We start from the raw sequence: 27807 nt of genomic DNA, 5'->3' as shown, positions 1-27807 counted from the left end.
GACAGCAGCACCTTCTCAAGTAGGCCATTTTAGATCAATATTGTGGTTTGAAAGCAAAATGTAAAATGATAATCTACATGGGTAATACATTATAATTTTACCGATTTGCAGCCAAGTTCGCACCAGCACTAGTGATTAATTACAGCCAAAGGTGTCTTGCCCAAAGACACGACAGTAGCAATATTCAGTGAAAAGGTTTCTCCAAAAGTACAATCCATCACTTGTTAAATCAATTTGTCAGTCTGGTCCAGTGTAAAGTGAAACAAAGTGGTCTCATATGTTCCTTCTCTTTCTGTTATGTAAACATAATTTTGGAAACTCAGTCCGATGAAAGACTTAAGCTCTATAACTCACAGGTCAGAACAACTCAGCTTTCTCAAAATGCACTACAAAACCTTATTAGGGTGCATATTAGTGGTAGTATTTAAAGTCTGTTAAAAAGACCATGCACCATATATCCATGTTTAAGGTACAATTTCGTTTTTTCAAGGACACAACGACTGCATTCATCTGTGGGAGCTGGAATCACTCCGCCAACCGCTGGATCTACCAATGATATTTATGTCGAGAGCGGGATTCGAACCAGGACTTGGCTTAGCTTATCTCTGGAACATCTCTTCCACATCTGTCAAGCAAGAGTTATCCTGAGTTTAACCGTGCAGACAGGTTCTCACCAAACAGCACAGACTCCAGGCAAAATAAACTAACTCTGGGTCTAATGGATGGCTAAGTAAAGCTGGACTTATCTGATGCTAATATAAACATTTGCCAATTTGGACGACATGTCTTCTGGTCACACCTCCATGTTTTGACACTGCAGTGTGCTAAATGTGCACAAGCTAACTCTGCCACATGCTACGTAAGTGCAGAGGAGATCTCATTTAAAGATCCTGTACCTGATTTTTTCCATGTATTTGAGCAAAATGTGTCAAAATAAGTCTGCTGTGAACTGTCTGCATCTAATTAGAAAGCATTTTGTTGTCCGCTAGACAGGAAGTGCATGTTAGCATGGTAGTTCTTGTTGGCTATACAGTCACAGCAAATCTCCATTCCGATATGATGGGAAAAGTGCTTATAAACTCACGGCGGTCAATAATTAGGATGCTCAGAATGCAGAAGGTGAGGAATAACTTTGGACTAGTGACGTTTTTTGATGTTTTTAAGACCTTTAAAGTGAAGCGAACAAAGAACAGGTCCTTGAGTCTGTTGAAGATTTATGGATAGTGAAGCTGTGAGTGGGAACTTTTTGTTGTGGGGAAAGGGGGTAACTACTCTGCCACTGTGACACCCAAAAGTACCCGATTAGGATCACCTGCCCAGTGATCCTTCATGGTACAACATCTGTTCTCTTTACACATCATACCACAAGGTCAGAGGGTGTTTGGAGTTACAGCGTCTGATTCATTTCCCTTGTGGATCAATAAATTGTGTCTGAGTCTAAGTAGTAGGAGGAGTAGTTTCAGCTGTAGTAGTAGAGTTAGCAGTAGTAGTAGTACTTGTAGCAGTAGTAGTTGTAAAAAGGTAACAGTAATATTAGCGGTAGAAGCATGAATAAAGGTTGCGACAGTAATAGTTTTAGTTGTAGAAATCGTAGTAGTTGTTGTGATAATACCAATAGTAGCACTACTAAATGTACAGGAAGTAATACTAGAAGTACTTTTGGCCATAGTAGATAACGCAGTAAAACATAGCAGTAATACTAGTGTGTAGTACTAGTAGTATTAGTAGTTAGTTTGACCAGGCTGTTGTTTTAAATGAGAATTATAAAGGTTAAATAAAATACATTGCAGTACTTGAAGTTGCACTAGAAGTAGTAGTGTAATAGTAGTAGCTATAACAGAAATACCAGCAGTAACGAATGAATGAAGTTTACGTTGGTTATTTACATTCAAAACAAAATACATCAGTAAAAAAAGGATGGGGCTGGAGTAACTTGATTATATAAGCCCATCCAATGATAACAGCAGTTTCAGTACTAGTAGTAGTTGTAGTTTTAAATATACTAATTAAATAGTAGTGGTGGTAGTAGTAGTTTTGACCTGACCATTGCTGTAAATGAGAATTATTAAGGTTAAATGGTAGTTTTATATTATTATCCACAATAGATGTAGCGGCAGTAACAAAAGTAGTAGAAGTACATTCAACTTGTACCTAATCCTGTCACAATAACACAATTTAAAGCACAATATGTAGCTATAGGAAATATTGTGATAAACGATAATATTAAAACTACTTCATGCTTCTGACACAACAACAATAAACCAAGATAATCATGTAATCATTTTTAAGTCCGTGGACCTCTGGAGAAGCTTCTTGTTCTAAAAGTATTTAAAGTGTAAAATGAGGAGGGGAGAGCAGTGACACTGGGCCTGTCCAAAGATCCCTATATTAGAACATTAGTCTGTTTCTTTTATCACAACTGTGCATTCTAACATTAGTCTGTTTCTTTATCTCATTGGTGCATTATAACATTAGTTTGTTTCTCTTATCAGAACTCCACAGCTCTGAAGACTTGGGACAGGGCAAATCGAGTGGAATTAAATTGTTTTTTGAACAGTTCAGAATAAACCTGGATTTTCTATTAATGCACTTGTGGCACCATTCTGGAGCTTGTTTTCGCTCCTCTGTAGAGTGCTGTAGCATTTCAGAGCTAACTGGTTAGCATAACTAGCTCCATGCAGGGTTAATGTGGATACAAGAACAACAAACTAACACAATCCAACAGTCCTTAACTTCCATTCTTTAAACTGCACATACTGCACTTATTAGTTTATCAAAATCCCCAAATGTTAAGTTAAAAATTACAGATAAAAATTTTGAAAGTTTAAAAACTGCTCAATGTGCCAGCTAGTCAGCCACAAGAGCAACCACCTACAACCATGGCAAATCATAGTAAGTCACAAGTCCCATTGGTTTCTTTCACTTTCATTTTCTTTGGTTTATCCACTGTAAGGGGGAAGTCCTTGTTCTCCTCTAGAGCACTGATGAGTAGAGTAGTTTGAATGAGGTTACAGTATCTGACAGCTTCTTGGTTTGAGCCCTGCACTGCCATCCAAGAACATCACAGCTGCTCAGATTGCACAGCTGTCATCTTAAAACCAGAAGGTTAGCGGTTTGCTCTCTGTCCAGTTCATATTGGCATGGTGTCATTGAGAAAGACACCTCCTTGGTCGTATGAACATGTTAGCTAAATTGCCAGATTGATTGTAGCAAAAGAAAATTAATTTCTGTCAAATGGGCACATCTTTAGAATGAATACGTGATAAGTCTGAAGGGAGATGCTAACTACACTGAAGTTAACACACTCTAGTTTTATCTGTTATTAGTTCAGTCTAATAAACTGTAAATGTGTCACTCTGCTGCTCCTGTCACTTTGTTTGCTCTCATCGCTCTGCCTGCTCCTGTCACTCTGCTGCTCCTGTCCCTCTGCTGCTCCTGTCCCTCTGCTGCTCTTGTCACTCTGCTGCTCCTGTCACTCTGCTGCTCCTGTCACTCTGCTGCTCCTGTCACTTTGTTTTCTCTCATCGCTCTACCTGCTCCTGTCACTCTGCTGCTCCTGTCACTCTGCGTGCTCCTGTCACTCTGCTGCTCCTGTCACTCTGCTGCCCCTATCACTCTGCTGCTCCTGTCACTCTGCTGCTCCTGTCACGCTGCTGCCCCTATCACTCTGTTTGCTTGTGTCACTCTGCTGCTCCTGTCACTCTGCTGCTCCTGTCACTCTGCTGCCCCTATCACTCTGCTGCTCCTGTCACTCTGCTGCTCCTGTCACGCTGCTGCCCCTATCACTCTGTTTGCTTGTGTCACTCTGCTGCTCCTGTCACTCTGCTGTCACCCTGCCGCAGCCATAAATCTCCCCCGGTCCAAACACCACTCTCTCACTCTCTTTCCTTCTCTCTTTCACTCTGTCTCTCTCTGCCCCCCCCCCCCTCTCTCTTCTTTCTCCCTACATAGCCCAAATGCATGATGGGAGATGAAATGACTTCTTTCTGAGTCCATTTGCTCTGAGCATATTTTCTGCCTCCTTCTCTCCTCCTTAAGCTGTCCACGCCGGGCTGCTGTGCATGCTAAACCTCTGCAACTTCTTCTCTCTCTTGCCCTCCATCTCGCTCCTTCCTCACTACTCTCTCTTCCTCTCTAACCTTTTCCTCCCTTTATTCTGTCTCGGCCTCTCCTGTCTTTTTCTTCATCTCACCTCCTCTCTCTTGTCCCTCTCAGCATCTCTCCTCCTCTCCTTTCTCCTTCTCTCTTAAACCTCTTGCATCTCTCCTCCTCTGTCTCTCCGCCTCTCCTTCTCTCTCCTAGTTCTTCTCTGCTCTCAAACATACCTTGTGTTTTTGCCTGTGATCTAAACCACACACTACAGCTGCTCTAAGCTCAGTAAACACTCACACGCTTATTACCCTCCCAGAATGTGACCGGCATTTATGTGCACGAAGACAAGCAGAGAGAGTGAGCGTAGGACTTGGAAAATTAAAAAAAAACACATAAATAAATCTTAGTAAAAAAATTCAAAACATTATACACACATATCTTGAAATTTGACCAAGGCTGTAGTCCTGTGATGTGTCAGTGTCAGTCAATCACAGTCTAACTTTGTCTCTCAGCCAATCATCTCGAGTCATTCATACTCTATAAATGCACTCTCTCACCTCTCGCAATCAGTGTCTAACCTCCAATCATCTCTCTCCCTCCTGGAGGCAGCTGTGGTCAATCTGAGAGCCGTCTCCTCCCTCTCGTCCTCTCTCTCTCTCTCTCTCTGTGGTCAGTTTGTCTCTCTCTCTTCTCTCTTTCTCTCCTCCTCTCTCTGTAGTTAGGCTGGTCAGTCTCTTTCTCTTCTCTCGCTCTCTTTTTCTCTCTTTCTCCTCTCCGTTCTCTGTCTGTTGTGGTCAGTCTGATCAGCACCCCTTTCCGCTATCTCCCTCTCTCTCCCTCTGCTCCTCTCCTCTCTCTCGCCTTCTCAACTCTCGGCCTTTGGTCAGTCTGGTCAGTTCCTCCTCTCTCTCTTCCTCTCCTCTTTCTCTTTCTCTCTATTTCCCTCCTCCCCTGTCTCTCTGTGGTCAGTTTCCCTTTCTCCTCCTCTCCTCTCTCCCCCCTCTTGCTTTCTCTTTTTCTCTCCCTACCACTACTCCTGCTACCCCTCTCTTTGTACGGTCTGTCTGGTCAGTTTCCCTCTCTCTCCTTCTCTTCTTCTCTCCCTGTCCCTCTCTCTCCCCCCTCGCTCTCCTTCTCTTTTCGTCTCTTCCTCCACCCCTGTATTCTCACTGAGAGGGGAGAGAGAATCTGGTACCTCTCTCTCCCCTCTCCTCCCCTGTCCTCCTCATCTTTCTCCTCACTCCCCCTCTCTGTGGTCAGTCTGGTACCTCTCTCTCCCTCCTCCTCCTCCTCCCCTCCTTTGTCGTCCTCCTCACTCCCCCTCTGTGTGGTCAGTCTGGTACCTCCTCCTCTCTTCTTCTGTCCTCCTCCTCTCCTCCTCACTCCCCCTCTCTGTGGTCAGTCTGGTACCTCCTCCTCTCCTCTGTCCTTCCCCTCTCTGTGGTCAGTCTGGTACCTCCTCCTCCTCTCCTTTGTCCTCCTCCTCTCCTCTGTCCTCCCCCTCTCTGTGGTCAGGTCTGGTACCTCCTCCTCTCCTCCTCACTCCCCCTCTCTGTGGTCAGTCTGGTACCTCCTCCTCTCCTCTGTCCTTCCCCTCTCTGTGGTCAGTCTGGTACCTCCTCCTCCTCTCCTTTGTCCTCCTCCTCCCCTCTGTCCTTCCCCTCTCTGTGGTCAGTCTGGTACCTCCTCCTCCTCTCCTTTGTCCTCCTCCTCTCCTCTGTCCTCCCCCTCTCTGTGGTCAGGTCTGGTACCTCCTCCTCTCCTCCTCACTCCCCCTCTCTGTGGTCAGTCTGGTACCTCCTCCTCTCCTCCTCACTCCCCCTCTCTGTGGTCAGTCTGGTACCTCCTCCTCTCCTCTGTCCTCCTCCTCTCCTCCTCACTCCCCCTCTCTGTGGTCAGTCTGGTACCTCCTCCTCTCCTCTGTCCTCCTTCACTCCTCTGTCCTCCCCCTCTCTGTGGTCAGTCTGGTACCTCCTCCTCTCCTCCTCACTCCCCCTCTCTGTGGTCAGTCTGGTACCTTCTCCTCTGTCCTCCTCCTCTCCTCCTCACTCCCCCTCTCTGTGGTCAGTCTGGTACCTCCTCCTCTCCTCTGTCCTCCTTCACTCCTCTGTCCTCCCCCTCTCTGTGGTCAGTCTGGTACCTCCTCCTCTCCTCCTCACTCCCCCTCTCTGTGGTCAGTCTGGTACCTCCTCCTCTCCTCCTCACTCCCCCTCTCTGTGGTCAGTCTGGTACCTCCTCCTCTCCTCTGTCCTCCTCCTCTCCTCCTCACTCCCCCTCTCTGTGGTCAGTCTGGTACCTCCTCCTCTCCTCTGTCCTCCTTCTCTCCTCTGTCCTCCTTCTCTCCTCTGTCCTCCCCCTCTCTGTGGTCAGTCTGGTACCTCCTCCTCTCCTCCTCACCCCCCCTCTCTGTGGTCAGTCTGGTCCCTCCTCCTCTCCTCTGTCCTCCTCCTCTCCTCCTCACTCCCCCTCTCTGTGGTCAGTCTGGTCCCTCCTCTCCTCTGTCCTCCTCCTCTCCTCCTCACTCCCCCTCTCTGTGGTCAGGTCTGGTACCTCCTCCTCTCCTCTGTCCTCCCCCTCTCTGTGGTCAGTCTGGTACCTCCTCCTCTCCTCTGTCCTCCCCCTCTCCTCTGTCCTCCCCCTCTCTGTGGTCAGTCTGGTACCTCCTCCTCTCCTCTGTCCTCCTTCTCTCCTCTGTCCTCCCCCTCTCTGTGGTCAGTCTGGTACCTCCTCCTCTCCTCTGTCCTCCCCCTCTCCTCTGTCCTCCCCCTCTCTGTGGTCAGTCTGGTACCTCCTCCTCTCCTCTGTCCTCCTCCTCTCCTCCTCACTCCCCCTCTCTGTGGTCAGTCTGGTCCCTCCTCCTCTCCTCTGTCCTCCTTCTCTCCTCTGTCCTCCCCCTCTCTGTGGTCAGGTCTGGTACCTCCTCCTCTCCTCTGTCCTCCCCCTCTCTGTGGTCAGGTCTGGTACCTCCTCCTCCTCTCCTCTGTCCTCCTTCTCTCCTCTGTCCTCCCCCTCTCTGTGGTCAGTCTGGTACCTCCTCCTCCTCTCCTCTGTCCTCCCCCTCTCTGTGGTCAGTCTGGTCCCTCCTCCTCTCCTCTGTCCTCCTTCTCTCCTCTGTCCTCCCCCTCTCTGTGGTCAGGTCTGGTACCTCCTCCTCTCCTCTGTCCTCCCCCTCTCTGTGGTCAGGTCTGGTACCTCCTCCTCCTCTCCTCTGTCCTCCTTCTCTCCTCTGTCCTCCCCCTCTCTGTGGTCAGTCTGGTACCTCCTCCTCCTCTCCTCTGTCCTCCTCCTCTCCTCTGTCCTCCCCCTCTCTGTGGTCAGTCTGGCACCTCCTCCTCTGCTCCTCACTCCCCCTCTCTGTGGTCAGTCTGGTACCTCCTCCTCTCCTCCTCACTCCCCCTCTCTGTGGTCAGGTCTGGTTAGTTGAATAATGGATGAGGGACAGGTCCTGAGCCCAGCGACACAGCAGTGCAGGAGAGAGACAAGTGAAAGCACAGGATTATCAGAATTCATGAATAAATGTTTGCGTAAGTACTTCTGACCAAAACTAGACTCTGTATGAACAGTTTTTTGAATGGACAAACTTTGGCGTTTAGACCTCACAGGTAGACGTCAGTGATGTGCGGGAGACAGATAATGATGTGTTTGGATCTGGACACTCCGATCTCCACATCTCTCAGATATTTATTGCAATATTTTGTGGAAGCTAACTCAACTATTTATATGCTGCTTTTTCCTTTTAAAATACTTTACAATCCTTTGGTTCTGTCCTAATACAAAGAATTAAGATTTAAAACTGCTTAATTATTGTCTCATCATACTGTCTGCAGTGAAACAGAGCAAAGGATCATGGTCTATGTAGTTTCCTCTGTTTCTTTTTTAGCTCTTGCTGCAATAAAACAATGAATTTAAGCAGTGAAATGAGACTTGGAATTCAATATGTTTTTGATGATACGATATTATGATATTTTGGTTATTATTACATCCCTAGAGGAGGAGACGGAGAGGCTGAGGAGGCTGATGGTTCTACTGCTGTGAGGGACATAAGGCAGAAATGCTTTGATGCTGTAGGGGGAAAGAATGTATCTGAGCATAGTCTGTTACAGCTGTACTCACACATTGTTACAGACATAAACCAGCTATAAAAAAATCACTACTATAAATATCATGTAAATCCACTTTTAATACAAAACAGTATGATTTACACCACCAGTCAAAAGTTTGGACACAATTTTTCATTTAGAAAGAAAAACTCAAGTCTGTCAACTGGACAAAATGTTGTTGACAGATTTGAACTGTAGATTCTCACTAAAGGCATGAGCGCTATGAAAGGACACATAAGGAATGTAGAGAAAAAACAAAAAACTCAGAATAACTGTAAACTTGTTTTATTTTTTAGATTTCTAAAAATAGACACCCTTTGTTTTGATCGCTGCTTTGAACTGTTGGCATTTTGTGACCCCGACACAGCACGACTGAAAACCATTTCAGGAATCATTCATCAAGAAACTCAGTGGGAGAAGGCCAAGGGTTTGCAGCGCAGTCGGATGGATGGATACTTTGAAGATTTGAATATAGCATATATAATATATATTCAACTTTTTTTCTTTGCTAATAATTCCATATATGTTGCATCATATATTTGATGTTTTCTGTGTAAAACGTAGAAAGTAGTAAACATAAAGAAAAACTATACTGAATGAGAAATTCAGTCCAAACTTTTGGCTGGTACTGTACCTCTACTTTCAATATAAAACAATGGTAAAATGGTAATTGGTCACATTTTAATACACCACTTTTCCACCTTCAAGGCACTCAAAGAGCTTTACATCAAGAAACTCACACATTTGCTTACATCCACAGACCGGTGTATGCAGCCACTGGGGATGAGGGGTTTAAGTGTCTTGCCCAGGGACTCAATGACAGCTTTCATCCATGGGAGCTGGAATCGCACCGCCAACCTGTGTGTCAGTGGACCTGACCGCTCAACCAATGATGATTATGTCTGCCTGTGTCTTTTATACTGAAAAGACATAAACCACTCTTAATATTTCAGTATAATCCACTACTTTGTGTCTGTACATTCATATCCCTATATACATCTTATACCAAGTCAGATCTAAATGTACCGTGATGTCGCTTTAGCTTTTAAACATGTTCACTGTCCCTTCACCAAAACATACCTGGAGTTGTGTTTTCTTTCATTCACACTTAAGAATCAAGACTTCAGCGCAATTTCTAAGCCCATTCACAACAAACGCAGACTGGATCTATTAGATTAGTATTCACAGGCTTTAGTTATTTATTTACTTTACTTTTGGTGGATCATACAGAAAGATTTGTTGATATAATCCGAAGTTTGATTTATTAAAGGGCCCATATTACGCTATCAAAATCATACCTGGAGTTGTGCGTCGTTTCATTCACACATGTTTAAGACACGATCCTTGCATATTTAGGCTGAGTTCTTCTCTCAAAAAGAAAACAATCTGTTCCACCTTGTGATGTCATCATGTGGTAATACAGGAAGTAGTAGTTCTATAGTTTTGGTTTTGATGCAAAAACTCACTCATTTTAAATATTACACCGTACACTTCTAACCTCCAGGCACAGTATTTCTATGTGGGACTATGTAGACTTAGTACAGATGAAAAGAGACAGAATAGCTGGCAGCGGTGCAGTATTTCACCTTCTATAAGCCTATTTCTGTAAGAACTGATTTATTTGGAGATAAAAAGACATATTTCTCATTGGGAAGTCAACTGCTGTCTGCATAGTGCTCAGATTAGTCCAGAAGAGTTTTAATTAGCTTTCAAAGAGATAGTAGTTCTAACGATTATTTCAACATTTGTCATAATTATTAAGTACAGGAGCATGATAAACTGCTAGAAAGGTAATTGCTCTATTGTTTAACAGAATGATGGTTGTGGGTTAAATTCCTGTGGAGTTTGCAGGTTTGTACATTTTTTTGGGTGGTACACAGCGATACTAAATACAGTTTGCATATGGAGATTGCTTAGTGAGTCTCAAAATATGATGTAAGTACAGCAGTATGGCTAATAATGGTAGTTCACTATTAATTCATGTCTCATTTAGTCTCATTTAAATAATTGTAATTCTTTGTTTTGTCTTATATTTGTGTATTTATCTGTATATCTACTTATTTATGTATCTAGGGGTCTCTATAGCTAACCGGTCACATTTGGCAGGATTTATGTCAGATGCCCTTCCTCTCATAGCCGTAGTAGAATGTAAGCAACAACATAATAACAGAATGTGCTCGTGCAGTAACCATGGACATAGTTACTCTGCTTCACCCTGGCTCCAACTCACTTTCTATTGAAAAACTGTCACCCTCTCTCCATAACTGCTGCTGTCAGGCTCGTCATTTTGATCTGAAAATGTTCACACTAACCTGCTGTTTTTGTATGAACATTTTGATTAGCTATTTTATGTGTAAATCAATATATGAAAATGAATAATAGACCAATCAGGCGCCTTCATTCCCCAAGGTCACTCCTGTTAGTGTTAGCAACAGGTTGGATTGGCAGTGTTGGTAAGCACCCGCTCCCCGCGATGTGGGTGGTCTCGCTCCTACTTGTTGGCTCTTTGGTTTCTATGATACTCACGGTAGGAATTCCAAATACAAGCTTGCCTCCAAATTCGCCCCTATAACTGCTCTAGCCTCGATGAGCTTTATTTAGCTGGAGTTGAAAACTATAGGTGATGTCACACTCCTTTAGTTCACTTCTTTATACAGTCTATGGTGGTAATCAGCACTAACACTTTAGAATAACCTAACTCCTAACTCCTTAATTATATAGTTAAGGAACCCTGAATCATTCTTAATAAAGTATTTGTTCATTATGAATTAAGTTTTTGTTCATGCTTTATTAAAAGTCCTGTACCCAATGTTTTTCCATGTATTTGAAGAAAATGTATCCTGCCCAGTACAGATAAAGTGTATAAGCAGCTCTTGAGGTCAAAATAAGTGTTCTGTGTACTGTCTGCATCTAATTATAAAGCAATTTATTGTCTTATAATCAGGAAATGCACGTTAGCACGCTAGTTGTTAGCTTTACAGTAACGCCAAATCTAAGCTCTGGTCTCTAAAAGTTGTGAAAAGTGCTTATAAGCTTATCGTGGTGAATAATTAGGATGTTCTGAATGCATAAGGTGAGGAATCATTTCGGACCATTGCAAACTTTTTTTTTAAATGAACTAGTTATCAGTAAAAACAGACAGTAAAAATGTGACACCTGTAAGGCTGCAAATAGCATAGTTATTCTGAAGTGTTTCCAAACCAGTGACCATCTGATTACAGGTTCGGTGAATGCTACTTTACCCACAATTCCATGCTACCACCCTAAAATTCAGAGTAGAAGACTATGCAAGCAACAAAATCGGGTGAATTAATTTGCCTACGCCCAAAAAGTGTTAAATGGAAATAGAAATAGGCTAACTTTTAAAATTCAACAAATCTCACGGTTTTGTGTGGAAGCGTTGTGACCCGTAATCTCTCTGCGCTCAGGATGACTCAGATTGTGCTGTGATGACGTAACCAGCCGTTAGCAACACCCAGGGCACCGGGCACTCTGCAGCGTTAGTGCGCTAGTTAGCTCGTCCGTTAGAGTTCTTGTTAGCGCGCTAGCCTCTTTCCCCTGCAGCGCTGTGATTCGTCAGTCCACAGTCATCATCGTGTTTGAGAAAGCATCTAAATATGAACTGCTATACATAGAGTTTATATCACAGTCCAGGACACAGAGGAAAATAGGAGACGTTTTAGAGGACACATTTGGACAAATAAATACAGCTTTGGGGCTTTGAGTTTACACATTACTTTTCCTTTTGTAAAGATTATAACAAAATACTTCTGGTCAAATTTTGGACACAACATCTCATTCAATGCTTTTTTTTGTTTACTACTTTCTACATTTTCGATACACATGGAAGACACCAAATATATGATGGAAGATATATGGAATTATGTAACAAAGAAAACAAAAGTTACATTTTATATTCAAATGCTCAAAGTATCCTCCCTTTGCTGTGTGGGCGGCGCTGCAAACCCTTGTCCTTCTCTCATTGAGTTTCATGATGAAGTCTCCTGAAATGGTTTTCTCTTCACAGCTGTGCCTTGTCAGGGTCAACAAATGCCAAGAGTGCAAACCAGGTTCAAAGCAAAACATGGCTATTTTTAAAAATCTGTGCTCGTTTCTGTGTATTCTCCGCACACCTGACTGGGCGACAGGTGCGTTGGAGGAGAGACACACGACTGAAAGTTTTTAAGAAGACTCCCATTCACTTTTATTAGTAGAACATTTCGGTCACTCTACCTTCTTCAGATATTTTTACAAATCTAAAATATATATATAACAAGTTTGGAGTTATTTTAAACTTGTTTTTTGTTTGCTACATTCACAGTTTTGATTCCTTCAGTGAGCATCTAAAGTGTAAACAATCATGGAACTAAAGGAGACACACAAATGAATGAATGAATGAATCAGTACAGCCTAGTAAAGAAATGAATTGATGTCATGAAAAATCCTCCCTCCTCTAACCAATCATCTCTGAAGCCATTCCCACAAATACACTCTCTCTCCCCTCCATCAGCCCTCGTCCACCCCCATCAGTCTCTCCATCTCCTCCTGTATTTGTTCTTTTCGACTTTTCATCGGTTAAACACCGTCACGCAACCACTGGCCAACCAAAACTTTCCCAATCTCATGTCATTGGCAGCTAACTCACTCAGGATTCTCTAAATACATTACGCAAAATCGACACTTGTGAGCTTTAAGTCATGTTAAAACGTTATTACCTCATCGCACATGTTTGATTAACCCTTTATTATCAGTCTATCTACATCTCCAAAGCTCAATTACTCTGTTCCACCTTATGACGTCATGAAGCTGTAGTTTTCAAGTTGGTTTTGCTTTTAGTTCAGTAGAGATTGACAATTCTAGGGCTGAAATCATGCAATCGATTCTATTAAAGGAGCACTTCCTGTATTACCACATGACATCACAAGGTGGAATAGAGCGCTTTCCGTTTGAGCGAAGAGCCAAATATGTAGGGTCTGTGTGTTAAACATGTGTGAATGAAACAAAACACAACTACAGATATGTTTGTAATGAGGAAACAGCATTATAACACCCTTTAAAGTGCGACTAAACACCTAAACTCCGCCCAGCGATGAACAGGTATCCACACTTCAAACTTTCTAACGTGCCCTAAAGCTCACAAGAATCCATTTTGTGTAATGTTGGACCTGTAAAATGCAAAAAATGTCTGAGTGACTGTGACTGGGGTCTATTCATGTCTTTCTGCGTCGCACACTTTGCGATCATAAGTGCTCCATACTACGAGACTGTCTTCAACTGGTGACGACTGGGAGTGACTAGAAATCAGAGGGAAATCAGTCTGAAAGTTATGTAGTGCGTCCTCAACTTAAGTTTAGCCGTTCTTCAGACAGTTCGCTGCACGTCAATCATGTCTTTGTGCTTGAAGTTTGCCCTCTGATATGGAAATGCAGTGTCCATAAGGGAGCAAAGGGACGTCTCAGTCTGACACATGTCCTCCGCGGGCTCTGCGTCTCTGGAGTGTGAGCGGGGGACAGTGTAGAGGACGCATGGGCACAGGAGAGACGGAGACACAGATGGACACTAGAGTTACACGTGTCCTGGTGGAATTACAGCAGCTTAGGTTCTGATGGGGGAATAAAAGGACGAGAGAGACGGGCTGATCAAACTAGAGCTGAGAGGGAGAACGAATGTGAGGGGGAAGAGAGAGAGAGGGAGAACGAATGTGAGGGGGGAAGAGAGAGAGAGGGAGAACGAATGTGAGGGGGAAGAGAGAGAGAGGGAGAACGAATGTGAGGGGGGAAGAGAGAGAGAGGGAGAACGAATGTGAGGGGGGAAGAGAGGGAGAGGGAGAACGAATGTGAGCGGGGAAGAGAGGGAGAACAAATGTGAGGGGGAAGAGAGAGAGAGGGAGAACGAATGTGAGGGGGGAAGAGAGAGAGAGGGAGAACGAATGTGAGGGGGGAAGAGAGAGAGAGGGAGAACGAATGTGAGGGGGGAAGAGAGAGAGAAGGAGAACGAATGTGAGGGGGAAAGAGAGGGAGAGGGAGAACGAATGTGAGGGGGGAAGAGAGAGAGAAGGAGAACGAATGTGAGGGGGGAAGAGAGAGAGAGGGAGAACGAATGTGAGGGGGAAGAGAGGGAGAGGGAGAACGAATGTGAGGGGGGAAGAGAGAGAGAAGGAGAACGAATGTGAGGGGGGAAGAGAGAGAGAAGGAGAACGAACGTGAGGGGGGAAGAGAGAGGGAGAACGAATGTGGGGGGAAGAGAGAGAGAGGGAGAACGAATGTGAGGGGTGAAGAGAGAGAGAGGGAGAACGAATGTGAGGGGGAAGAGAGAGAGGGAGAACGAATGTGGGGGGGAAGAGAGAGAGAGGGAGAACAAATGTGTGGGGGGAAGAGAGGGAGAGGGAGAACGAATGTGAGGGGGGAAGAGAGGGAGAACGAATGTGAGGGGGAAGAGAGAGAGGGAGAACGAATGTGAGGGGGGAAGAGAGGGAGAGGGAGAATGAATGTGAGGGGGGAGGAGAGAGAGGGAGAACGAATGTGAGGGGGGAAGAGAGAGAGAGGGAGAATGAATGTGAGGGGGGAAGAGAGGGAGAACAAATGTGAGGGGGAAGAGAGGGGGAGGGAGAACGAATGTGAGGGGGGAAGAGAGGGAGAACGAATGTGAGGGGGGAAGAGAGGGGGAGGGAGAACGAATGTGAGGGGGGAAGGGAGAGAGAGGTAGAACGAATGTGAGCGGGGAAGAGAGAGAGAGGGACAGAGGGAGAACAAATGTGAGGGGGGAAGAGAGAGAGAGGGAGAACTAATGTGAGGGGGGAAGAGAGAGAGAGGGAGAATGAATGTGAGGGGGGAAGAGAGAGAGGGAGAACAAATGTGAGGGGGAAGAGAGAGGGAGAACGAATGTGAGGGGGGGAAGAGAGAGAGAGGGAGAATGAATGTGAGGGGGGAAGAGAGAGAGGGAGAACAAATGTGAGGGGGAAAGAGAGAGAGAGAGAGAGGGAGAATGAATGTGAGGGGGAAAGAGAGAGAAAGGGAGAGAGGGATAGAAGCGGGGAGAGGGAGAAGAGGGAGACAGAGAAGAGGAAGAGAGAGAGAAAAGAGGAAGTGAGAGAAAAAGGGAGGGATAGAAGAGAGAAAGAGAGATAAGGAGAGAGATAGATGAGGGATCGAGAGAAGCGGGAGAGACAGGAGGGAGGGACGGAGGGAGACACAAGAGGGAGGAGAGATAGAGAAAAGAGGGAGAGAGAGAAAGAGATGTGGGAGAGAGAGGCTACAGGGAGGAAGAGAGCAAGAGATAGAAGAGGGAGAGAGAGACAGAGGGAGGGAGAAGAGGGAGAGATAGAAGAGATGGAGAGAAATAGAAGGAGAGTGATACAAGAGGGAGAGAAAGAGAAGCGGGAGAGAGAGGCTAGAGGGAGGGAGAGGAAGGGAGAGAAAAAAGGGAGATCAAGAGGAGGGAGGGATAGAGAAAAGAGGGAGACAGAGAGAAGGGAGAGATAAAGAGGGAGACAGAGAGAAGAGGGAGAGAGACAGAGAGAGGGCAAAAGTGAAAGAGGGAGGGAGAGATAGAAGAGAGAGGGTGAGAGAGGGGAGAAGGAGAGAGTATAGAGGGAGGGAGAAAGGAGAGATAGAGGAGGGAGCGAGAGGAGGGAGACATAGAGAAAAGAGATAGAAGAGGCAGAGATAAAAGAGGGAGAGGGACATAGAAAGGGGGAGAGAGGGAAAGAGGAGGAAGAGAGAGAGAGAAGGAGAGCAATAGAATAGGGAGAGAGAGAAGCAGGAGAGAGAGGATAGAGGAAGGCAGAAAGAGACAGAAGAGGGAGAGATAGAAGGGAAGAGGGGGAGAGAGAAGAGGGAATGAGAAAGGAGGGAGAGATAGAGAAAAGAGAGAGAGACAGAGAGAGAGATGGAGAAGAGAGAGAGAGAGATAGACTCAATTCAGGCACTGTTGAGCTCCGCTGACAAAAGCTACTTCAAATAACCTTCAAACATTCCTACTAAACTTACAGCTTTTCATATGACACAATACACAGCTCCGCACGACCTCATCTGGAGCAAACTCGGACAAAGGATTTCATGTTCCCTTTTCACTGGTCCACTCGGCACCAACCAGCAGGTATCAGGGACTTTCACACCTACACTATTTGGTGCACTTAAAGCTGAGTTTGGTTTGGGCTGATGTGAAAGCAGATCAGTTTGACTTGGCATGCACAAAAAAACAAATCAAAAACTTACCAACACTCTGTATGTTTCCAAATGGACTTTAGTGCAGTTCACTTGTGATTTGAACACTAAACAGTCTTGATTCAGTCAAACTTGCACTTGCACTTTTGACCTAAACAAGCTTTATAAACTGGACAGTGGCAATATGATCTCCCTCTGACATCCACAACTTGACCACAAATGTGCAAATCCGACCACACACAACCAAGTATCTGTGTTTTATAAAAGAAGCAGAGCGATGTAACCCAGCGTGCTTTACCCAGAATGGCCCAGTTGGGGTGAGCTCTCCTGTTCACACTTCGGTCCCGGGGGTCTGCCTGGGTGTCTGCCGGGGTGCCTGTGCTGGGGCCAGTCTGCTCCCCTCCTTCTGCAAGAGACGTGTGCGTTCAAGAGCAGGGCCAGGTGTGACCAGGAGGGGGCGGAAGACAGGAGCCACTCACAGGGCATAGGGTTCACAGAGGGCAGAGGTCATAGGCCACAGGGGGGAACAAGAAGGAGAGACCAAAGGAGGTGCACAGGAGGAGCAGTGAGGCGGAGGGTTAGTACAGTGGTCTCATGGAGCAGTGGATATGGTGAAGGATAAGCTCTAAGGCTACTCAAAAGTTTGGACACACTTTTTCATTTATGTTTCTGTGATTTACATTGTAGATTAGTAAGTAAACAAAAGCTACATTCAAAATAACTCCAAACTTATTTTAGATTTTTAAAAATAGCCTTTACCCTTTGCTTTCATGACTGCTTTGCACTTCTGACATTTCTTCACCCTAGCAAGGCACAGCTATGAAGTGATTCGACGAGACTTCATCATGACGCTCATTGAGAAAAGGCTGAGGGTTTGTAATGTTGTCGACAAAGCAAAGGGTGGATACTTTAAAATATAAAAAGTATATATATTGGTGAGTTATTTAACTTTTTTTTTCCTTTACTACATAATTCCATATATCTTGCTTCATATGTTTGCTGTATTTTGTATGTATCTAAATGTAGAAAGAAATAAACATAAAGAAAAAAATAACGTGCTATGTAAAATAAGTGCTATGTCTGACTTTTACTTTACTTATCGTAAAAACTTATAGAACCAAACCATTTTATCTTCATCTTTTAAAAAAAGTTTGCAGTTGTCCAAACTTATTCCTCACTTTCCTAATGCATTCCAAGTGTCCTAATTATTCACCACAATGAGCATATTTCACAACTATCCCTAAGACTAACTACATGAAAAAAAAAATGTCATATAGACACTTAATAGGCTCTGTGCACAGCAGCATGCTAACTCACTGTGTCTCAAAGTTATAGTGCCAACTTTTATTAAAGGGATAAAATATACAATAAACAACTTATACATTTAAAATAAATAAATCAAAGATGTTGTATATCTAGAGTATTTCAGTTTTGTTTTTTTTGTTTTTTTGGACATCAAAATTTGAGATTGCGTTACATTGAGACACAAACAGCTCCCTTTCTCCAGTGAAGTATTCATCTCTTTTGTTTAGTCTTTAACATGTCGTAGTTACATCTACCCACAACACCCTGCAAAAACCCCATAAAGATACAACGGCACAGGAAGTGGTGACGCACAGTACGTAAGTAAGCACCTTTCACAGATAACAATCACAAAGTCCTTTACAGAGAGCAATAATAAAGTACAACATTGACAAGACAAAAAGACAGAGATCAAAGACAAAGCCAACAAAAGCTTGTCTATACAACCGTGTCTGAAGCCGCTTTTTAAAAGAGTCAATGGGGTTTGCCATATGCAAGGCCAGGGGCAGGGCAATCCATAATTTGTGGGCCACAGCCTGAAAGGGTTAGAGTTAGGGTGTGGGGGTGTAAGTGTATGATGTACTGGGGCGTCTGTCTGTTTAGAGCTCTGTAAGTTAAACCATGATATTAAAATCAACATGGAATTTAATAGAAGTCAATGTGGTGAAGATACAGTTGGTGTGATGAGTGTTCACTTGTTAGATACTTGCAGGAGCTTTTTGTACAAGTTGCAGCCGCTTAAATGTGGATCAGTTAAAACAAGTAAAAAAAGAAATTAATTAATGTACAATCAGTATAACGGTGAGATTGCTGGGTGCTGTTAGGCTTTTAAACTTTTATTAAATGTGCACTATGTAACCTTTTAATACTATTGTTTTGGCTAGAATGTTCCACGAGGCCGAGTTACAGGTCAGATCTGAGGGTGTTCAAGGTACTGAATAGATGCAAAATAGATTATTTAATTTAACACATTTCAAAGAACATTCTGGGCAAAGCAACCTACTTTGAGATGTGATATAAACACAACCAAAAGAACATTGCAAATCTAATATAACACATTGCCAAACCCCAAAGACACGTTTGACGGGTTTCACCACAATGCACCCTTGTATTGTCGACAACTTAATCTCCCACTCAGCCTGGCAGCACCAACTGGACAAATACCAAAATGATAATATGAAATTTCAGTCATTTGACCCAGACGCCCCTGGAAATACTCACCCCTCCTCATCGCTCGTCCATAGCACATAGTGTAACAGTATAGCATGCTTCGGTTAGCTACGACACACTACAGTTAGCTACGCCACGCAATGGTTAGCTACGGCAAGCTACGCCACGCTCCAGGCTAATTGTTTTAAGCTAGCCCAGACAAAAGTGAGTCTTGACACCAGGCTGAGAGCGCGGCACCTGCCCCTGTTGTGTGACTGTGTGCAGGCTCTGTACCACACACATGCAGCAGCCACTATTCCACTTGCTTTTTACACAGATTGAAAGGTTAATCGCAATTTGAACGGTCGTAATTAGTAAAGAGCAAAAGCTGCCCTTTTTGGTAATATAATGTCCTCCTTAGAGAACTGCATATGGGATTTATTGTGTGTGTAAAATTGTATAATAATATAGAGCTATCTGAAAACTGTGCAATAACTGACAACTGTAACTGTGGTTCTATGATAAAGACAGAAACAATTTTTTGTTTTTGTTTTTTTTTTTCTGATGAAGGGCTAACCACCTGTTTGTCTCCATGAGGATTTTGGTGATTGGCCTTGAACGGACAACAGTATGAAATGAAACTTATCCATCTCTATTAGGACAAGTAGGCTACTGGTCAGATCTGTGAAAAGGCAAGCACACTCATGGTATGAATGATAGTTTTCAAGTTTTTAAAGCAATATACACAGCTGTAAATATATGATGTTAATGCTATACTTTTTTTCCCCATCATCCCACCCCATCCTTCCTTTTCACAAATTGCTGCTTTTACGGTATGCAAAATACAGTACTCTAGGTAAAAATAAATAAATAAAATAAAATAAACTTAAGGATACCAGCTTTAACTAAAAAAAGACTGTGCATAGCGTGAAAGAGTGGAGAGAATCTGTGAGCGAGGAACTTCAGTGAACATCTGGATTCAAACCCACAACCTTAAGGCAGGCTGCATATTCACTGCATTTCTACCACTGAGCCACAGAAGATAAGACAGGCTTTATTCATATGATCTTGTTTGTTTTCAAATATCTTGCTATGTGGAGGTGGGTCGCACTAAATTATAGTTACTTTTTAGAAGTACATTTGTAGTAAGATTTACTTGTCTGAGTAGTTTCATACACCATACTTTTACTTTTACTTGAGTAATATATTATCTAATGTATAATGTACAGTGTAACAGTTTTCTTATACTCAAGTAATATATTGTACAGGGTAACAATATTCTTACTTGAGCAAAAGTTGTAGTTCCTCTTTCCACTGTGAGTAGTTCTACAAGTGACAAAAGCTTTATGTTGACAATATAAAGTGAGCATTTCTGTCTTTTGAAAATACCAGATTTGGTGCTTTGGTAAATTTTTTGTCCTTCAGTTACATGTCATACGTCCAGACACTTACTCTTACGTGAGTCATTCCTTGGACCACAATTGCACTTCTACTTGAGTAACATTATTCTGAAGTAACAGTACTCTTACCCTAGCACAATTTTCAGCTACACTACCACTTCTGTAACTGACAATAACAACTCATCATCATCCAAACACCATGTACTGGCTCTACCCATTCAGATACTCCTCTTGTCACTGCATTAAACATGTTGGCTCACACTTGTATAAAACCCTCTGTAAAGCGCATATGAACACTCCGCAGGTACTCTTCATAAGCGGGGGCCACAATGAGCAACAGGAGATGGGCCCCGGAGCCGCACGAGCTGTCAGTCGCGTCTGTGTTAAGTATGATGAATCGTCTCTCCCCTCCTCAGCCAATCAGAGCTCCCCGTGGTCGCTCACCTCCACGCTTGTGATGGGATTGGGCGCGTGCTGGGAGGAGGGTGTGTGTGTGTGTGTGTGGGTGTGTGTGTGTGTGTGTGTGTGTGGGGGTGTGTGTGTGTGTGTGTGTGGGGAGAGGAGGGGCACAGCTGGACCTGTCATTCACAAACAGAGCGGGGAGTTAATAAGTGGCAGGTGGAGGTCGGTTAGATGTGCTAAGTGGTTTACGGAAGACATTTGGGGATGTCTTACGAAAATCTGCTTTTATTTAAATGTACTATATTACACAGAAATTGAGTCTTGTGAGCAGACCTGGAGATGTGTTTGGTTTCATTCACACAGGTTTGAATAACCCTTTATTATTAGTTTGTCCACATCTCCAAAGCTCAAAATGCTCTGTTCCACCTTGTGATGTAATCAAGTGGTAGTTTACAGGTAAATTTTACTTAATTTGCTTAGTAGAAATCAGAAATTGCTGAAATTATCCAAATGATTCTAGTGAAGGTGTGTGGAGTTTAAAAACCACAATGGAGCACTTCCTGTATTACCACATGACATCACAAGGTGGAACAGTGTGTGGAGTGTTTACTCTCTGAGAGAAGATCCCTATCTAAATATGCAGGATTTGTGTGTTAAATGTGTGAATGAAACAAAACACAACTTCCAGTATGTTTTTGATGAGGAAAAAACATTATAGCAGATCAGAGAATAGCATATTATGGGCTTTTTAAAGTGCATATGACAGGTTAGACTACTCTACTTAAAAAAAAAAAAAAATAAAAATGTTTCTATTGATTTATGTGCTTTATCTTTTATTTATTTATTTATTTATTTGCATTTTAGAATGTTACTTCCTGGTTGAACATGGACAGCAGATGTGACATACCTAGGGGTAATCTGTAGCTGTTCCATAATGATAACAAGGTCCAAAACAAAACTAAATTACACCATAGTTATAAATAGACATATCCAAATAGAAGACAACACTTTTATTTTGTTAAATCGATGTCTGTCAGAGAAATGGATCCATGGAATTTTCATTGTTGATAACATAGAATTGTACACTTTGTTTTGGCCCCAGTATACATAAATTGTAAAAGCAGCTCTTAGGGTCAAAATAAGACCACTGTGTGCTGTCTGCATGTAATTATCAACCATTTTTATCATACGCAAACCAGGGAGTAATGCTGGCGTATTGTTAGTGTGCTAGTTGCTGCTAGCATTTCATGACAAAACTCCTGTCTCTAAAAGTTGTGAAAAGTGCTTATAAACTCATCACGGTGAATAATTAGGATGCTCGGGAAAGTAAACTGTTTAAAATGAACTAGTTCTGTTTTTCACATTTTTAAGACAGTAAAAATCAAGTACAACAATAATAGTTCTCCCTCATCATTAGATCACATAGAGCTGTGTTTTATCCTGTATGGTCCAATATTTATGACGTCATTGCTCAGATAATGTGAGTTTCACCTACCCCCTATCTCCGCCTTCTTCTCTGTATTTTACTACTTCCAAAACAAATAAGGGTAAAAAAGTAGGGGCTACATTGACAAAAATGACTTTGCCAATAACAATAAGCAGATATGTTTTGCAGTCCATCATAAAGTGCTAAAATGTGCTTGTAAATGTCTTGGTTGATGTTCAAATATCGTACTAAAGGTGAGTGAAATAGTGAGTAATGCCACGGCGCACTGCAGTAACTCTGTAAATGAGGGTGTTGGCATCAGGGTGCTGTGTGAGAGAGACTGCCAGAGCTCAGCAGCCGGACCTGTCACGGAGCAACGGGACGGGGAGGGGTGGAGGGGTGGAGGTGGTAGAGAGAGAGAGAGCACGGGGCAGAGGGATAGGACGGGACAGATAAAGAAAGAGTGAGAGTCAGAGGAATGAGAGGGAATACAGAGAGAGAGAGAAAAGGTCAGAAGAACAGGAGGGGGCAGAAAGAGAGAGAGAGAGTCAGAGGAACATGAAGGGACAAAGAGAGAGAGAGGGGGTCAGAGGAACATGAGGGGACAGAGAGAGAGAGAGGGTGAGAGGAACATGAGGGGACAGAGAGAGAGAGGGTCAGAGGAACATGAGGGGACAGAGAGAGAGAGGGTCAGAGGAACATGAAGGGACAAAGAGAGAGAGAGGGGGTCAGAGGAACATGAGGGGACAAAGAGAGAGAGAGAGGGTGGTCAGAGGAACATGAGGGGACAGAGGGAGAGAGAGAGAGGGTCAGAGGAACATGATGGGACAAAGAGAGAGAGAGAGAGAGACTCAGAGGAACATGAAGGGACAAAGAGAGAGAGAGGGGGTTAGAGGAACATGGGGGGACAGAGAGAGAGAGAGAGCACGGGGCAGAGGGATAGGAGGGGACATAAAGAAAGAGTGAGAGTCAGAGGAATGAGAGGGAATACAGAGAGAGAGAGAAAAGGTCAGAAGAACAGGAGGGGGCAGAAAGAGAGAGAGAGAAAGAGAGAGAGAGAGTCAGTGGAACATGAAGGGACAAAGAGAGAGAGAGGGTGAGAGGAACATGAGGGGACAGACAGAGAAAGAGAGAGAGAGAAGAGAGAGAGGGTCAGAGGAACATAAGGAGGAAAAGAGAGAGAGAGAGAGCACGGGGCAGAGGGATAGGAGGAGACAGACAGAGAGAGAGAGCGGGTCAGAGGAACATGATGAGACAGAGAGAGAGGGTCAGAGGAACATGAGGGAAAAGAGAGAGGGTCAGGAAACAGGAGAGGACAGAGAGAGATAGGGTGGTCAGAGGAACAGGAGGGGACAGAGAGAGAGAGACGGTCAGAGGAACATGAAGGGACAGAGAGAGAGAGAGAGAGAGAGAGAGAAAGAGATAGTCAGAGGAAGATGAGGGGACAAAGAGAGAGAGGGGGGGTCAGAGGAACATGGGGGGACAGAGAGAGAGAGAGGGTCAGACAAACATGAGGGGACAGAGAGAGAGGGGGTCAGAGGAACATGATGGGACAGAGAGAGAGAGCGAGAGAAAGAGAGTCAGAGGAACATGAGGGGACAAAGAGAGAGAGTCAGAGGAACATGAAGGGACAAAGAGAGAGAGGGGTCAGAGGAACATGGGGGGGCAGAGAGAGGGTCAGAGGAACATGAGGGGACAGAGAGAGAGGGTCAGAGGAACATGATGGGACAGAGAGAGAAAGAGAGAGACAGAGAGGGTCAGAGGAACATGATGGGACAGGGAGAGAAAAAGAGATAGGGTGGTCAGAGGAACATGAAGGGACAGAGAGAGAGAAAGAGATGGTCAGAGGAAAATGAGGGGAAAGAGGGCTGAGAGAGAGATAGAGGGGCGGTTGGGAGATAGGAACGGGAGAACGGGGTAGCAGATGGTCAGAAGTAAAGGGGTACAGGGGAGGTTACGACCTTGGGTATTTTCAGTACCTTAACCACACCTGCTTTTTATAATATGGTTGCGTAGAGTCTATTTTACATATGTTCCCTTTTAAAAGTACAAAATCAGCCTTGAATCCACAAACAGCATATCTTGATGTATTTGACTATTAAGTTGAAAATATATATTCACACATTAGTGTTTCCTCTCCCCTAAGTTTACTACTGGGAGAGTTGGCCGTGTACGTGCCGGATCGCACTTATATTATTTTTAAATATATATATATATTTTTTATATATTAAAATTTCATATTTAAATCTCCATGTTTAAAATTAAAATAGTTTTACACAGTTTAGTGGTGTGTAAAACACCTGATAAACATATTTTAGGAAATCTGGGCCTTTTAATGAAGTCAGCTTATAGTCTGTTTAATTTTAAATTCAGATCTCATCATCTGCTGTTATAAATTTGATAAGATATGACCTTATTATTTGTGGTGTGCTTCTGAATTAAAACAGGTGTAGACAAAATCAGTACAACAGTCACACAAGAGCAAACCTCACCTCCACTACCTACTGCTGTACAGCCTAACCCCTGAGCCAAACCCAGGCACAACTCTGACAGCTTTATCTCAACTTCTAGGTTTTTCTGACATTTTGTCCATTTACAAAGTGCCACTGAGCATTAATATGCAATTTATTATCATCTACAAACACTAGGATAACATACTCCTGAGCTGGGACAGTTTGTGCATCTGTCCCTGTCGAGTTATCTGTAGAAACAGCGCTGCTACCTCTGCTGAGAGCGGAGCAGTGCTGAGTGTGCCGGCTATGGATCACTCTGAATAACGGATTGGAATAAACAGGCAAAGTATGAGAGAAAATAGGGACTGGATTTCAATGGATACAGTAGTTTTTATAGAGCAGTGGAACGGATTTGGCTAAAGACACGCATTTCGACGATAGGTTACTAGGGCAGCAGAATTTAACAAATTTAATTCCTGCACTGGATCTATAACCTCCTCCCATTCTTTCTGTCTCTCTCATCACTGACGTCTTTACCTGCCGAGGTCTAAACGCCAAACTTTATCCACTCTTTAAACCCTTCATAGTCTGTCTGTGAAAGTCTTGTGTTGGTTATTCAAGTCGGAGTTTGTGTCCTGATGATGAATTTGAATTGCATATTGACTTTAGCCTGAGGCAGCGGTGTCACTTTCTCTACATTTGAATGTTCTGATCAAAAATGAAACACCTTATAAAAGAGCAAAGCCGACAGACAGTTGAGAGTAACAGATATGAAATGCCAACACGTTTATAGGAGCTGCAGACGGTTCACTCTTTGAAAATATTAGTCTTAAACAAATTTGCTCTTCATTCTGACTAACACACATGCACGTTTACTCATTTATAAAGTTAATCATGAGTAATCGATCTTTAGCGCCATCACATTTCAAATTCATCCCTGTCTTTGCCTCGCTCCTCTCCCTCTCCTTTTCCCTCGTCTTCACTCTCCCTCATCTCTGTCCTTCTCCCTCTCTCCCCCCACTGCCTTAGACTCTCTCCTTCTTCCCCTCTCTCTCGTCTCTCTCCCTCCATTGCCTTATACTCTCTCTCCTTCTTTTGCTCTCTCTTCTCTCTCCTCCTCTCTCTGCCTCACAGTCCTCCTCCTCCTCCTCTCTTCATGGCTAAGTCCTCAGATAGTGTGGAGTGTTCTGTGTAAACATTGGCACTTGTAATGAGGTGCCATCTCCAGAGCAGAGCTGGAGTGGAGCCGACATACTTTAAACGAGAGAGAGAGAGAGAAATAAGGAGGGAGAGAGAACGATAGAGAGAGAGAGAGGGCGTATGACACAGGCTAAACATATATGCCTATCATGAGCGTGATGTGGCAGGGAAAGAGCGAAAGGGAGAAAGAGAGGATAGAGAGCATGACAGGAGATAACATGTGCTTATCTAGAGAGAGGGAGAGAGGGGGGGCATATATGAGAGAGAGAGAGAGAGAGAGAGAGAGGAGGACGACGAGGAGAGAAAGCAGAGGACAGAGAGAAAGAAAAAGAAGTGGAGAGAGCATATGACACAGGCTAACGTATGCGCTTATCATGTATGTGTGTGGGACAGGCTCCAAAAAAGAGGAATGAGTGGAAAGAGGGAGAGACATTCACATCAAACTGATCTAACCAATTTTAAAAGCACACTACGTATATTTTGCTGTCATAATTTCATTGTTTGGCTTGGAATGTTACACAGTATGGCATTGGGTGAGGCCGTTTTACTTGCGTTTATTGAGTGATTGAATCACTTTTAGCGCTTTTATTTTCACTTTTCTTCACTTTTTTTGGGCACCGTTCAACTCTTTAACACTCAAATCCAAAAATACACTTGATACGTCTTCACAGTCGTCAGCTTTTTTTGTATTTCCTGCTAGTACTTTTCACATATGCCACATTTTCTTCCCATTTACTTCAATTGTAAAGGGCTGCCCTTTCTAACCTAAAGCCTTTTCAAATATTTCACTTGATCAACGTTAATACGTCAACGCTTTAGCTCATCAGCTTTATTCATCTTGACTTTTTAACTTTTTTAATTGATGTCTGTGTAACCCATCAGTCGTCCAGGTCTGGTCCACAGCAAAAGACAAAGTTTAAATCTGGACAAATCGTTGTAGGAGTGAAGACGTTTTGCTTCTCATCTTCAGTTCTGGTCAGATTGCTGGTGAACACTGCCTTATATCTATCTGAAGGGAAAGGCTAACTACACTGAAACTGTAAACAGCTATTGTCTCCAGTTTCAGCCTTATTCAACCTTTAATGATCCTCCTATTGTTCCGTTTGTTTCTTTTTGTTTTTGGGTCTGAGAATGTAGTCATATATCTGTGAGCAAATATGTCTCAGGCCCCCACGATTTGTCCAGTTGACAGATTTAAACTTCATCCTTTGCTTTTTAACTCCTGTTACCTTCACACCTGAGACTTAAATGCAGATTTTTACCTCAGTCACAGCAGCATTTGTTTAACTGATTGTATGAGCAGATGTCAATAGGTAATATGCTGCGTTATTTCTCCGTCAAAGGTGTCCTCCCTGTGCTGATGGTGCAGCTGATAAGACATTGGACTTGAGCTCTGAGGATCGGGGTTTCGGCACATGCGCGAGTTTTATTACCCAGCATGCCGTCTTCTTCACATTGTCTCTGTCTGCATTCACTCAACACCTTCAGCCATAGGACTCGGTCTAAATCTCAAATCTCTACACTCCTCACACTTTTTTTGTGTTGAATGTTGACAAAACTGATCGCAGTGTTTCCTCTTTCCCCTCTTTGATAAGTGCTCGGGTCAGGGTGATAGTCCTGATAACATATACTCTGGCCTCATGTTTATTCACAGCACCACTCCTCTAAGACGCTCCGGCGCTCTTATCAAACGCACCACTCACCACAGATACTGCCTCTGAATCTGCCCGAGCGCGTTTGCTTTCTACTCCCTCACACTCCCACCTGTAATCACCAGTCAAGAGACACTTGCTGGCCTATTTCCTCCGTGCTTAACGTATTCAAAGTGTCCAAAACGTGAGGAGAGGCGAGCAGATAGCCGGAGCAGAGGGATTGTATCATTTGGGAGATTGTGGAGCGTGGATCCGATGTGGTACTTTGGAGAAAATGGCGTTCCAATGAGGAGGAGGAAGAACAGGAGCTAATGCTAAGTCTGCGGCAGTGAGGAGGCAGCGACTGGAAAATAGCAGAGGGAAAGCCATGTTTGGGAGATATTTTGGTTCAGATCTGCTGCTCTGAGAAAGCGTTGTTTTTGTAAAGCTGAATAATACATTCCCCAGGACTTTGGTGCCTTTGCAA

The 27807-nt window shown here is 43.7% G+C and overlaps 1 protein-coding gene across 3 annotated transcripts in view; it reads right to left on the bottom strand.

The window, feature by feature from the left end:
• gfra1a (gdnf family receptor alpha 1a) overlaps window positions 1-27807 on the bottom strand; it is a 152200-nt gene that overhangs the window by 108633 nt on the left and 15760 nt on the right. The window contains exon 4 of one of the 3 annotated variants that reach the window (XM_055227046.1): window positions 16656-16763. The exons of 1 other annotated variant lie outside the window; for it this stretch is intronic. In XM_055227046.1, coding sequence (XP_055083021.1) covers window positions 16656-16763 — 108 coding nt within the window. The remainder of the gene's footprint in view (window positions 1-16655; window positions 16764-27807) is intronic. One more of the 3 variants, XM_055227045.1, reaches the window with a different exon arrangement.

The sequence above is a fragment of the Periophthalmus magnuspinnatus genome, chromosome 15 (assembly GCF_009829125.3).
Source record: "Periophthalmus magnuspinnatus isolate fPerMag1 chromosome 15, fPerMag1.2.pri, whole genome shotgun sequence".
NCBI classification, from domain to species: domain Eukaryota; kingdom Metazoa; phylum Chordata; class Actinopteri; order Gobiiformes; family Gobiidae; genus Periophthalmus; species Periophthalmus magnuspinnatus.
Note: the sequence above shows the minus strand (reverse complement) of the source record. Positions and strands in the feature narration are given on the sequence as shown.